Genomic DNA, 13,352 nt, shown 5'->3' on the forward strand with positions numbered 1-13,352 from the left:
TGTGAGGGGAACAACATGGAGACACCAAGGTCAGTGGAGGAGGAGGAGAGGAGGTGCTCCAGGTGCTGGAGCCAAGATTCCTCTGCAGGCTGTGGTGAGACCATGGTGAAGCAGCTGTGCCCCTGCAGCCCATGGGGATCCACAGGGGATGCAGAGATCCACCCGCAGCCCATGGGGAAGGTGCCTGTGCCAGAGAGGGTGGATGCCTGGAGGAGGCTGTGGTCCTGTGGAAGACTCGATGGAGAGAGGGGGCCCTGCTTCCAGGCTGGAGCAGCCTGTCCTTGGAAGGCTGCTCCCTGTGCAGGAGTGACCTCTGCCACAGCAGTTTTGGGAGGACTGCTGCTCATGAGATTGGAACCACATCAGAGAAGTTCATGGAGAACTGTGTCCCATGGGAGGGACCCCGTGGTCTCACAGGGGAAGGATTCCTCACCCTGAACAGTGGAAGAAAACCTCAGGTGATGAAATGACCAAAACCCCCATGCCCTGTCTCCCTGCATTGTTGCTGAGAAGGAAGGAGGTACTTGGGGGGGGAATGTTTTAAGGGCTCATTTTACTTCTCATTATCCTTCTCTGATTCTGTTAGTAATAAATTTCACTTTGCAACCTTAAGTTGAGCCTGTTTTGCCCTTGAAATGTTTTCTGCCTTATCTCATTCCTGAGCCCTTCATTAACTTTTTTCCCTTTTTCCTTCCCCTGCTGAGCTGTAGCAGGGGAGGGTGAGCTCTTATGGGTGCCTGGCATTAGGCCAGTGTCAAACAACAACACAAGCCTTCTTCTATTTTATTCCACTGATGTAAGCAGTCTCTCTAGAAACTGGCATCTCCCTGAGTTCATAAAAGTGAAAGAGAGAAAGGAAAGTGCCAATCCTGTTACATTCTTCATATTGTACTGGCCGTAGAGCAGCAGGATCTGAGGCAGGTGGTTTTCTCACAAAGTAGTAATTCCTTACATCACTGATCAGTACTAGAACATGAAATTTCCCAATGGGCGTAAGCAGTTATTGTTGGCTTTCTATATTTTCCGATATTTCACTAATAATGTATGGCTAACAGAGTACAGGGTGAAATTTCTTAATAAACAGTTCATTGTCATATGACATACGTGAAAACATGCCAGAACAGGTCCAGTAAATTCCTAGTGCAAGGCTTGAAGCTTGAAATTCTCAGGAACATTCAGGTTAGCCCTTCTCTTTCCACAGTACAAAACATTTATTTATTTTTTTTCTGAACATTTGGCAAGAACTCATCTTCTGGAAAGGCATCAAGACATTAAGGTCTGTCTTTTGCCATGACCAAAACTTGTCTTTCAATTATACAGATGTCTTTACCACCTTCTTCCTCTCATGGCCATGGGAGTTTTAGGAATCCTAGAAGCTGTGAGCAGAACCAGTTGCTCTAAAGTAGAAGACTTTGCACAGAATCCTGCCTCCAAGGGGTTCACAAATCACCCTGGATTAATTGTTGCTCCACGTAGGGCTTGCACTGGCTTGTGCAGCAACCTTTGTACCTCCCTGGGCACCTTCTCTTCAGGACAGGCCAGAACAATGCTACTGTGTTCCCATCTCCCTGTCCTACAGTCAAAAGAGGATTTAAAAGGACAAAATATGTGGGTCATCATTCCTTACAAGAAGGCCCAGTACAGACTCTCACCTGAGCGAATGTCACATTTGAGTTGAAGCCCTATTACACATCCAAATTTAAGATACAGTTTAATACTATCTTCTGAGGTCAAAAAATGGTTGACTTTCAGAGGGTTGGACCCACGTTAGCATTAATGTGTCTGCCTCACTCTCCCAGGAAAGCCTATGTTGAAAACAGACACTGCTGACAGGAATTATTTGCACACAGATAACAACTCAAAGTTCAAATTTTAAAGATCTTTGCACTTAAAACTGGTATGAAGACAATGTAGACTGAACATTTAATTATTTTTTTTTTAGTATTGAAAGATATAATACAGTGCAATTCAATACCCATAATGTGGGTATTAAATGTCTTTTCAAAGATGAAGTAACCTATTGTCACTGTACAAGGTATTTGGTCAGAATATACTCCCACCAGCTTAAGCACAGCTGTCTCATCCTATATTCCACACTGAAAACATTGTCCTGTGTGCCTTCAAGGCCTACCTACACTCTCTCAAAAGCAGATGTTTCAAGAGTTCATGTTTTCCCAATACCAACACAAAGACTGCTGTCTTCCTTGGTCAGTTCATTACAATGCAGAAAAACACCACGGAGTTATCACCATACCATACTTTTATGTATACAAGAAGTGGCTGTGGGAAGTCTGTTAATTTCTATCTCCTGCAGTTCATAAACTGCCTTTTCAAGATTTAAAGTGCTGTAACTATAGCCACTTCAGCTCAATATGCTACTAGACAATGGTGACAATTTGCCTCAGTATGTAGTCTTAAGCTTGTCAGTTCTATTCAAATTAGCTTTATCAAGGAAGAAGGAGTTTCATTGCCCAAAAGCTTTTTGAAGAAAACAAGTTCTAAACAGATGCAATTTCTGAAAGCCTGAACATCTTAAAAGATCATGGTGATCTCAGAGTACTATCATTTAGAGAGAAATATCAAGACAGACAGCCTTCTTGTATCTAATAGCTACTTGTATTGCAAAATGTCTTTTTCTTTCATAGTCTACAGTTCAAGTTTCATTATTTGTTCTGAGTGATTTTCAACATACACAGTAATGTCAGAGAGGGTTTTCTATCACCTCAGTTAATATTACATAATTGACTAAATATTCCCTTTTCTTGGTCTTGTGAAATTCGCAATATCCTTTGCTCCATGGAATGTTTGGAAGCGATGATGTTAGATGCCTCACTGAGCTGCAAAAGTGAAGCTCTTTGTTTCCTTTCATTAGGTTGTAGCATCTTTTACTGTATTACCATTCCATAAATCTGAAACTATCCTGACCTGGAGACTGGAATAACAACTTCTCAGCTAGATGCTGTTGTATGCTAATGTAATACGTGTTTGTAGACAGAAGACAGTGCAGGTGCTGGAAATCTGCAACAATTGTCCCAGCCACCTGTATTGTACTAGTGGTTCTTTTCAACCATGGAAAACTACTCTCAGGAGAGGTGTCTGAAGACACAGGCACCTACAGTACACAGGCAGCTGCAAGAGTAAGTATTGCTTGCTCTGAGAAAAGCCAGAAGAGATGTGCTAGGTGCGAAAGGAAAGAACAACAACAGAAGTTCCCTCTTTGCAGTGAGAAGATTTATTGTGCTTGCAGTATAGAGTAAAGTAAAACCTTTTTGGGCATGGGAAAAGCTGACTTGCTTTTGGATGAGTCTGATACTGTGAATATTTTTGGACTAGAAATCTAGCTGTCCTTTAAAACTCTGCTTATTATTAGTGAGTTAAGCTGATGACCAGAGCTGTCTGAGTCATGGAAGAAACAAAGAAAAAAATGCAGTGTTCATTTAAAGAAAATAATAAACTGTTATTTCTTTAAAAAAATTATTAGCTGATATGAGTTAGTTGTACTAGTGCCTCTATACAGACAGATCTACTAGTAACACCTATCTTTAAATTACAAGTAAGGTTTTAATAAGCAGAAACATTTCTATTTTTTCACATTTCAAATTAGTCTGTTAGTACAGTATGTGACTTGAATCTCTCTCTTACTCTCTCTTTTCCTTTTGTTCTTCACAGCCAGATGGTACAGCATGATTACTTGGTGTTTGTGTAATTTGCCTAGTGGACACTCAGAAATATACCACAAAGAAACACTGTCTTGAAGTATTTCAGACCAAAGACAGCTGAAATTTCTACATGCCATAGCATCAAAGGCTACTCATGCATGGCATATATTACTGAATGGCAACTATAATGATTTTCTTGAGAAAATATTCTCTTTCCTGTGACAGGCAGATAGATGACTGAGGAGGCAATAGATGTCCATCAGAAACTTCCTACCATATGGAAATTATAATTGTGGCAGTCATTCATTACATATCTATAATGAAATCTTTGCCTACTACAATTCAATAGGATAAGGATGATATTACAAATGTATGCGGACCACAACTGCACATGTGAATTTGAGCTGAGCTGTCTGCCAGGGCTTTTTAAATGTTCAGCATCTCTCAGGACAAGGCTTTTTAAGTGATAAAAAACCAAGAACTTCTTGCTTTTAGAAGCAATTCTTAGAGCTTACAGCTTTTATCATATCGAAAAATATTTCACTTTCCCAAGGAAGTAATGCTGTCATGTCAGAAAAGTAACTGTTTGTTCTGTACCTTGACATCATGAGTCTTGGCTGTAATGTACTGATTCAGAGAAACACAGCTGATGTAAACTTAACAGTTTAATAAGAGACAAATGTATACAATCCAGAATTGCAGCTGACACATTCAGTCACTGGAACTTTATTAGCAAACATGTTTGTCTTTTTTTCAGTTTTTCCAGTGCTGTGTGAAGAAAACTGATGGTACAGTTAGTTCCCTAACAGATATCTCAAGTATGGTCAGGGTCTACTGCCTGAATTGGACATGGTTTCATGTTTCATTCAGCTGAACTGTAAATTACCTTGGGCATGACACTTTGTGAATAAAGACACCAAGTTAGGAGATTTTGCTGTGTCATGTTGGGCTTCAGTTCTAAGACCTCTGCAGTGTGGCTTGATGCACTGCAGTTGCACACAAAGACATTTAGAATAATGCTAAATACCTAGGGGAAAGAGAACTACATATGCTTATTTCTTGGTTATGACTATCTATTTTAAAAAATGAGTAATTGACACTGAATTGTGAAAAGAACTTGTATCTAGGAAAGTTATGTTACTTTTCTATGCTCTCTTTCCATCATAAAAAATTTTTGCTCAGAGTTTCTGTGCATGACTATCAAGCAGCTGTCTTGGCATCAGTGAGAGATCCTTAGATTTTATTCAGACTTTACTTGGGTAGTCTTCTTTTATTTTGAATTTAGCATTTTCTTAGATTTTTCAGGCAGATGCACAGCGTGACTCTGGAGAGTACCAGCTCAGACATAGGATTGTGCAGTACAGGGAGAAATCTGAAAAATTTCAGCTTCTAGCCAGTCAGTGCCTCTCACAGGTCATGGTGGAATCAGGATGTCCATGCAGCAGATTGTATTTGAAATTAGTAGCAACTTGAGGAATTTTTAGTTTATCAACACAGATATCAATACTGCTTTATTTGTTTAAAATTACTGAAGATCTAGTAGTAGGGCAGTTGAGGTTTTTATCATTCTCATGGCCATGGTTCCACACACTATCCTTTGTATCTCTGTCCAGGTCTTTTACTGATGGCCACCTTCTCGTTCTAGGTTTTTATGGGCAGCTTCAAACTTTCTGCCCTCCACACTATGCTGACACTCAGAAGAACATACAAGACAGTGTTTCTTGCAATATGGTTCCTCCTGTTGACTGCTCAGCTCTCACATCAGCGGGCCAGGCAGGGCTTGGCATTCTCCATCGAAGTTTTTCAGATCATTCTGGTATCAAAGGTAAATAACAGCTGGTGACTCCATGTATGATTGTGTATGGTTTGTAAACTTTGGCAGATGTGCACGAGCTGTGTATTTGGGTGGGACATGTCTTGACAGATTTGGCTCTTTACAAAGAGGAGATAGTTTACAGACCTTCATGGAGTGGTTGGTGTTGGGAGGCTGGCAGTCGCCATAGGTGACAATAACAACCAGCCTGTGTGCAATCTGCACATTGTTGAAGGCTTCTCAAGGTTCTAGTCTGTGGGGCTTAGACAGTCTCTGGCTTGTGTATTTGAGCTGAAATACAGTCCATTAAGCCCTCTGTGATATTTGTGCAGATACTCCACTCCACTGCACGTATTGTGACAGGGACGTGAAATGATTCAAACTACTGATTTTGCTTGGTGCATGTTAGGTTTTTATCAATATTGAATTTCACTGATTCCTACTAATGTGACAAAACCTGCCTAGATGTACACTCATCTGTGTGCACTTAGTCTGTGCCTAGATGAAAAGTACTTAAGGAGCTTGCATGCTGCTCTGGAAGGATGAAAGATCTCTGTGCAAAGTATCAGTACAAGACAGTGAGCCTAATCCTAGCACTTAACTAGTATCCAGATCTTTTACTGTCCTTCCACACAGGATGAATCAATCCACTTAACATTTATTGTGCTTTGAAGTCCCTTTTATGTCTTGGTCTTTCAGAAGTGTATTTCAAAGCCAGTGCACCTGTAAAAACAAAGAGGCATCTCACATCATGTAAACATGTTATCCAAAAGATGGGAGTGTGTCTGCAAACAGACACTTGGGCTTACTACTGTCACTTGTAAAAGGTAGTAGTTTCTGTGCCAGGGTCTACTTTACAACAAATACATACTACTGTGTTTTGCTGTCTTTTATCCTGTGTTTAATATGATGAAATTTGTTAAACAAGCATGAAGTTAATTTTTAAAATTTTCACAATTTTAACACCCACTAAATGGGGAGGTGTTAGTTGCAATAAAATCTGCTCTGCTTCAGACTTGATTCTGACAGAACTGAAAATTCCTCCCTTGGTATCCAGTAAGTTATGTAATTAACTTCATATATTTTTTTACTTATTCATTTTATTTGTGCATTTGATTTAAAATTATTTCAAGTTCTATGTGTAAGTATTAAGATATACTTCATTATATATATAGGTATCCTATTCATTAACTGTTTTTTTTGTTTTGTTTTGTTTCTTCTCCCAGTGTATGACTTTCCAGCAGGGTCTGTAGGTATCTTTGGTGATTCAGCTTGCAGCATGTCAGAGGACACCAGTTTCCTACAAGTAAATGCAGTGGATGATTGTTCCAGCCAGCTTTCTTCTGTATTCACTGAAGGCTGAAGTAATGTATATTTAGTTACAACAACTTGATTTTGTTTCATCTTGCCCTTATGTTATTTTCCTACAAATTTTTTCTCTCCATGAAGCTGCCATGTATGTATGGGGATATGACTAGATATACATACATAATGGAGAGGAACAAAGCAATTACCAAGCATTCTTCATTTAATCAAGAAGACAACTGAGATGGAGAATGTTTGGAGAAAGCAAGCTTTGCCAAAACCTTAGCAATTGTTTCTTTTCTTCTCATCTGTGGTACAGAAACTATACTTTTAAAATTATTTCTTCTTCTAATTTCTCAAAGGGAATTCAGAGACCAAATAAGAAAACTGGTTGTTGGCTGAAATCCTTTCAAGCTGAATGGGTAAACTTACAGAAGAACACAGCTTTAGAAAATTCCTTTTTCAAAAAAGGAAAGAAGCAACACCAGAGCATACTACAAACATACAGGTTTTTGCACAACCTGTCTGCATGTGATAGTTCCAAAGTTTAACACACACCAGTATCCAAAAGAGAGAGAAATTAGAAATATATGCTGGCACTACCTATTGGAGGCATTGATGTGGCTTCTTTCTGGATCTCTTTGTTGGCAGAGTATTTCTTACAGGCCTCAGGTTAGGTGTCCTTTCCTTCCCCCTTTATTTTAAGCCATAAAGAATGGCTATTACTGTTTTCCCAATATTCATTCTGATCTTTTAAGCATGAATAAGAAGGTTTAAATACACAAGTTACTTGGACTTTGTCTCTATTTAACATCTGCAAAATAAGCATAAATGCATTTTAACTTTCAGTTGCTTCTTAATTAGACTGTAGATAGTTGCTGTATGTGCGATAGTCTTCTACAGGAAGGTTTAAAATATTTTGTAGGAAAGATTCTTCCTTAAATTCCACACATTTTTTTAAAAAGCTTTCTGTACTGATTCAATTAAATTTTGGTTGTCCTAGTCTTTTTCCATAACACATTTTGGAACTACTCTAAGTGTGCTCTGTTTCATCTGGTTACTTAGAGAGATAAAACTGTACTGGTTTCATGGTTTTTATTTTTCTGTCAGGCTCAAGGTCCTCAAATTTAGTCCAGGATGCAAGCAAATTAGGTTGTCCTTCATAAAACTTACAAGGTTATAAGTTAAAACCAGTATTTTTCAGTTGAGATGTCAACACTGTGATCCTGTATAATTTGAGAACAACTCTTATATTAGTAAGACTGAGTTTTTAGGTTTCAATTCCTGTTCATGCATTTTGTGGATTTCTTACTGTGTAGTGTACATCTTAATATTCTCATGATCTGACAGAGTACGGACATAAAAGTTCATTCTTACAGTCTGGACCATAACTATGCTTCTGAAATCACTCTTCTAAAAAGATAAACTTTAAACTTAAATTTTTATTTTCCCCTGGCAAACTTTTGAGAGTTTTTAAGACCAACTTGGCTCAAATTCATAATTTAATCTGCAATTATATGGAACAGTTGAATTTATGTTCAGATGTTCGTGAACACTGGCAATCTTTCGTGGTTTGTATTCATTAAGTATATTTTTATGTGCAGTCATGTGCTTAAATTTTTAATGGAGAGGTTTTCATCGGATACTTAGAATATATGAATAAACCATGCACATAAATGAAGTACAACGAGAAGCAAAGTGACTAAAATACAGGTAATTCTGTACTAAGTCCTTCCCCCATATATTTTGCTTCCCCCATGACAAGAGAATGTATCCCTCTGCTCCAGCTTGCACTAAGGGGTCTAGATGTTACCATATGTGATTTGCATTGGTTTAAATGACACCAGGCATCCTTCACAGCTACACACGCCCAATCAAAAAGACAATGCATAATGTGCATTGACTGCAAGTTTTACTTTTTAATAAGGCTTTAATTTTGTACTGTCTTAAAGCCCGTTCTTTGATCACTGCACAAGAGTAACTTGGTTCAGTACAAACAATAAGTCACACTGAACACCTCCATTTCAAACGTGTGGAATTGTGTTTTGTTCCACCGAAGTCAGCAAGGGCAGGATCAGACTACAAGTGGACATACATATGTACATAGACATGTAACTATATACTTTCTTAAACATAGATTCTTTAAAATTCTTTTGACCACGTCCAGATTGTCCAGATACTATCCATACAAAACTGAAATACTGTTGCTGTCTTCGGATCTGTCCCACCTTGATTTTTGAAATGTTTTTTTCTAGTATCTGAATGTACAAGTTCTTCTGTAGAGTTGGGGGATTATACATTTTGAAACATGCTGACCAAAGGGAAAGTGGGAGTACAGAATTCAAAAAGGGCATTTTTAACTTGGGGGTTCATCAGTTACATTTGAAAAAGGAAACTTTTGCAACTCATTAATTTATTCTTACACATACATATAATATATATATTTACAGCTTTCTATGAACTTAATCCTAAAAAGAAGGCCCTAGAGAACACTCAAATCAAGCACATGAATGTGGGCTACCAGTCTGTAAAAACGTGTGCCTTTGTTTACTTCTCATTCAGAGACAAAGAGGATTTTTCACTATCATTTCATTATTCTCTTTGGAGTTGGACTGACTTCAAGGCATCAATTTAATCACTGAGGGCAATTGCATAAAAGCGCCATTGTATCTCATTTATATTGCATATTTAGAGAGGGAATCCTGTTTGTCACAATCAAAAAAGGTGCTTGAGAAAATACAATTTTGTGGGTTATCTGCATAACTGAGTTATTTGCAAATACTTGTGCCTCAGTGAGTTTTGTATTGTTATTCTACTTGCTGTACTGTTAACTTTCTAAAGGGATTCATATCTAAGAGATGAAGCGAGTTTGGACTGCGGACATTAAACAATATTCAAAAGAAGTTATTTACAATTATTCTTTTATACAATTCAACTGTTTCCCGACTCAGTGGTCTATTTATATTTGCATTAGAAATGGTTCTACACTGGAGTTTAAAATACAGTTTCAAAGTGCATGTGTACAAGTGGAAGTGTATGAGAGTGCATGTGTGTATTTGGGTCTCCCTTTCTATGTGTGTATACACACAAACATATAGGCATTGTGGTTTACTACTACCAGATGCTGAAGACTTGCAGTGCTAATGCCATCTGTCACACTGCATATTGTTTTCAGCTTTTTTTGAAAAGGTGTTAATGAGTATAAAAATTACATTTTAACTGTTTATTCCCTGTTTTCCCTGTGTAATTTTATAGCAGATTTTTTTAAATGGCACTTTTTTCTTGTTTGTATGGAATTTTGTTCTTGGTTTGGGGCTTTTTGTATACATATATATATATATATATATATACACATATATATATATTTCCTTGAAGCAAGTAAAGCAAAAGAAAAATACCACAAATTAAAATTAGGTAAGTTTTTATTTAAGAAGAAGAAATCCTTTTGTTCTGTACAGAAAGCAGCATCTGTACAGAAAGCAGCATCTTGTGTAATATTTTTTACACAAAGCACTTTGGTGAGGAGAGAAAGTGGGATTATGTTTTTCCTAAACCTTACAGAGTAATCTACATATTTATACACGCTTACATATGATCTTAATTTACCATACTGTATATCTGGCTCTTATAATCTTATTCTTAAGAAATGTCTGTTGCATGTCATGAAAAAAACAAAAAATTCAAAAGAATTAGTTATGCCTTTCGCTCTACTAGTGCCATTTTGTGATTTTTTTACAGTTATTTTTCATACAATCGTAAATTATTTTTGTCCTGTTTCATAACATTCTGTTTTATGTAAAAGGTAAAAGTGAAAGGTGTATGTGCGTGGTACAAAATAAAACTGAAAAATGGTAACTCCATTACGTGACCTGTAGAACATACTATTGTGAGATGCCTTTAAAGAGAAGTGATCCAGCCATTGTCCTGTATTTGTATGGATTCATATAATTAGAAACAGAAATAGGAGACAAACTCTTGGAGATTTCTCAAAAAAACCCACTTTGCTCAGAGTTTTAGGTCTGGATTTAATTATTGTTATGGTGAGGCTAGAGATTTGTAGAGATTTGTAGAAGGTCTTGGTGTGTGTTTACACCCTGGGTGGAGACACAAATAAAAGAAGAAAATTTAATTGCATTTTTGTGCTGTGATAATTTTTCATTTTTATGGGTTTCTTTGGTCATGATGATTTGACACATACAACACACAATTATACACATACAACATATCAAAGTATTTTGCTTTTTTGTGATTACTGTTTCTAATATACTCAAGCAATAAAACCATTTCAGAGCATTTTATGTAAGGCAAAGAGCATTTTTAAACTCTGCATTAGACAAAATGAAAACAAAAGACAGATAGATGCATTCTTATGTCCAAATTATTATGTTCAAAACACATCCTGAGAACCCAAAATGCTTAGGAGGTAAGCAATTACACCCACATACTGAACTAGAAATCAAAGGACAAAATACAAACTAATAAAATAAATCAGTGCAGAAAAATCCTGTTACAGATTTGTAAAGAGGCCTTTGAAAATTATGGTCCTACTATAATCTTACTAGTTAACTAATCAATCCTAATTGATCTTTCTATGAAATTATTAACATGATTGGTTCTGTGTTAACCATGAGCAGATAAAAAACTACTAAGTCCACAGTCACTGACACTTACGTATGTGATCCTGTAGAGTTTTGCTAAAAATAAGCTCTGTCCAGTGCAGTCTTATTTACCCTGCATCTTAATTTAATGTAGGAAACGTGCTCTGTCATTTAACAAATATTATTAGTGAATTCTATAACCATGAAGAACTGAGAGTTGCTGAATTCAAGTGTCCCAAAATTCAATTTTGCTTTTTTAATGGAGACCTCTTAAAATGAGCATACAAGAAGCATACAAGTTCCATATGCAGTAGAAAGTAACATGACTCAAAATACCTCAAAGCCATGTGCTTTTTCCTGTGTCCTTAAGCTGGACCAGTGTTTCATGATGTCCTGCAAACTATCCTATAGAAAAGCAGTCATTATTGTGTCATTATGTGACAAAGAACATAATTTCTGAGTGAAAGTTGTCTCAACTTTTTATCAAATAAAGTGCTGGTGTTTGGGGTTTTCTTATTTCAGACCAGAATACCTTTTTGAAACATCAGAAATTCTTAAAAGATAAAAATTTGGGGGGTGGGAGAGATGATGTTAATTCATTGCTTTTTTGTACTTACAGCTATGAGTTCTCCCATTCAACTGTGCCAAAGCCCACTTGTATTCCTGAATTTCTATCAGCTCTTCCCCAATGGAAAATACTTCAGTAAAGCTTTATGTACAGCAATCTCCTTCAATAAGAGGGGAAAAAATAAATATAATTCTTCCCTTCTGAATATGTATCGACTCATATTTACTGCACCTGATTACATAATACCTTATATTTGCAGATAAGAATGAGGATGTCTATATGGAGACAAAACTGATCATTTTCCTAGACCATGCTCCTTAGGAAAATTCTTGCCATGATCCTCAAGGAAATGCTTCTCATTCAAACTTGCTGTTTCCTGCCTTGGATCACTTTGTAACTCCAAGTAACATCATACATGTTTTGAATTCCCTGATTTTTAGACTGTGTCTGTTACCCACTGTAAATAGGATTCCTTGAAAAGCAGTTTTAAAAATTTTCTCCCATAATGGATAGTCTTAAAGTGGACAACTTGTGCATGACTGTGTGTACTCACTTACTGCAATAAACTACAAGAAACAGAACTGTAAAATTAATTTTACAGAATGAAAAATGTTGGCTCTTTTAAGGTTCCAATGTCTTCTTCCAAAATGTTAATTTATATTTTCCTTCACCTTCCTTGAAACTAAAATGATCTCATTTAAAAGCTAAGTATTAAAAATCATTCTACCACATCTTCCCATGCCATTTATAGATTTACAACCAAAGTAAATTTACCCAGCAGTCAGTATCATTAATGATTCACAAATGAGATGGGTTAGTTTAGTGAACTGTAACAAAGAGCACTTTTCTATGTGTCTAGTTAAATGCTCCAACATGCCTTTGTTAAAACTAAAAAATGCAAACCTTATGCATGGTTGCAGCTAGGTACACAGAATAAAGCATTACAGATACACCTGGGCAGACAGAAAAAAATATAACCATTTCCTCAATATTATACTTTTTTCCCTTTTGATCAAAAATGTATCAGTGGGCAAACTTCAAGCTTGGCTGCGTGTAAATCATCTAGCTTCAGCTATTCTAGGAATGGACAGAGTGAGATTGATTAAGCTTCTGAAAGGGTGAGCTGGCCTTCTTTCTAGTCCCTGAAAATTCTGTCTAAAATATGTTTGAAAAATAAAACCCATCATGGCTTCTGCAACTGTGACTGCCATATTTACAACAGTCCTAAAAACTAGACTAACTAGAATAACTAGCAATAACTAGCACTGTGATTTCACTTGTTAGCCCACCACTTTGCATAGCACATAGCTGTAATTAAGCTGTAGTTATCTTTGACTGGAAGAAGAGGAAGGATACTTTAGAAACGATATCAGTAGTATATGAGGGAAGTTCCTAGAGAAGGAAGTTAA

At 36.9% G+C, this 13,352-nt stretch overlaps 1 protein-coding gene across 8 annotated transcripts in view; it reads left to right on the forward strand.

The window, feature by feature from the left end:
• Positions 1 to 10,911, forward strand: part of GLIS3 (GLIS family zinc finger 3) — a 153,719-nt gene extending 142,808 nt beyond the window's left edge. For all 8 annotated transcript variants that reach the window (XM_086867905.1, XM_086867903.1, XM_086867904.1 and 5 more), the window contains exons 9-10: positions 5,305 to 5,484; positions 6,699 to 10,911. In XM_086867905.1, the coding sequence (XP_086724031.1) occupies positions 5,305 to 5,484; positions 6,699 to 6,835 (317 nt within the window). In that variant the 3' untranslated portion in view covers positions 6,836 to 10,911. The remainder of the gene's footprint in view (positions 1 to 5,304; positions 5,485 to 6,698) is intronic.
• The last annotated feature ends 2,441 nt before the right edge of the window (positions 10,912 to 13,352 follow it).

Source organism: Cyanistes caeruleus, chromosome Z (assembly GCF_971803275.1).
Source record: "Cyanistes caeruleus chromosome Z, bCyaCae1.hap1.1, whole genome shotgun sequence".
NCBI lineage: Eukaryota > Metazoa > Chordata > Aves > Passeriformes > Paridae > Cyanistes > Cyanistes caeruleus.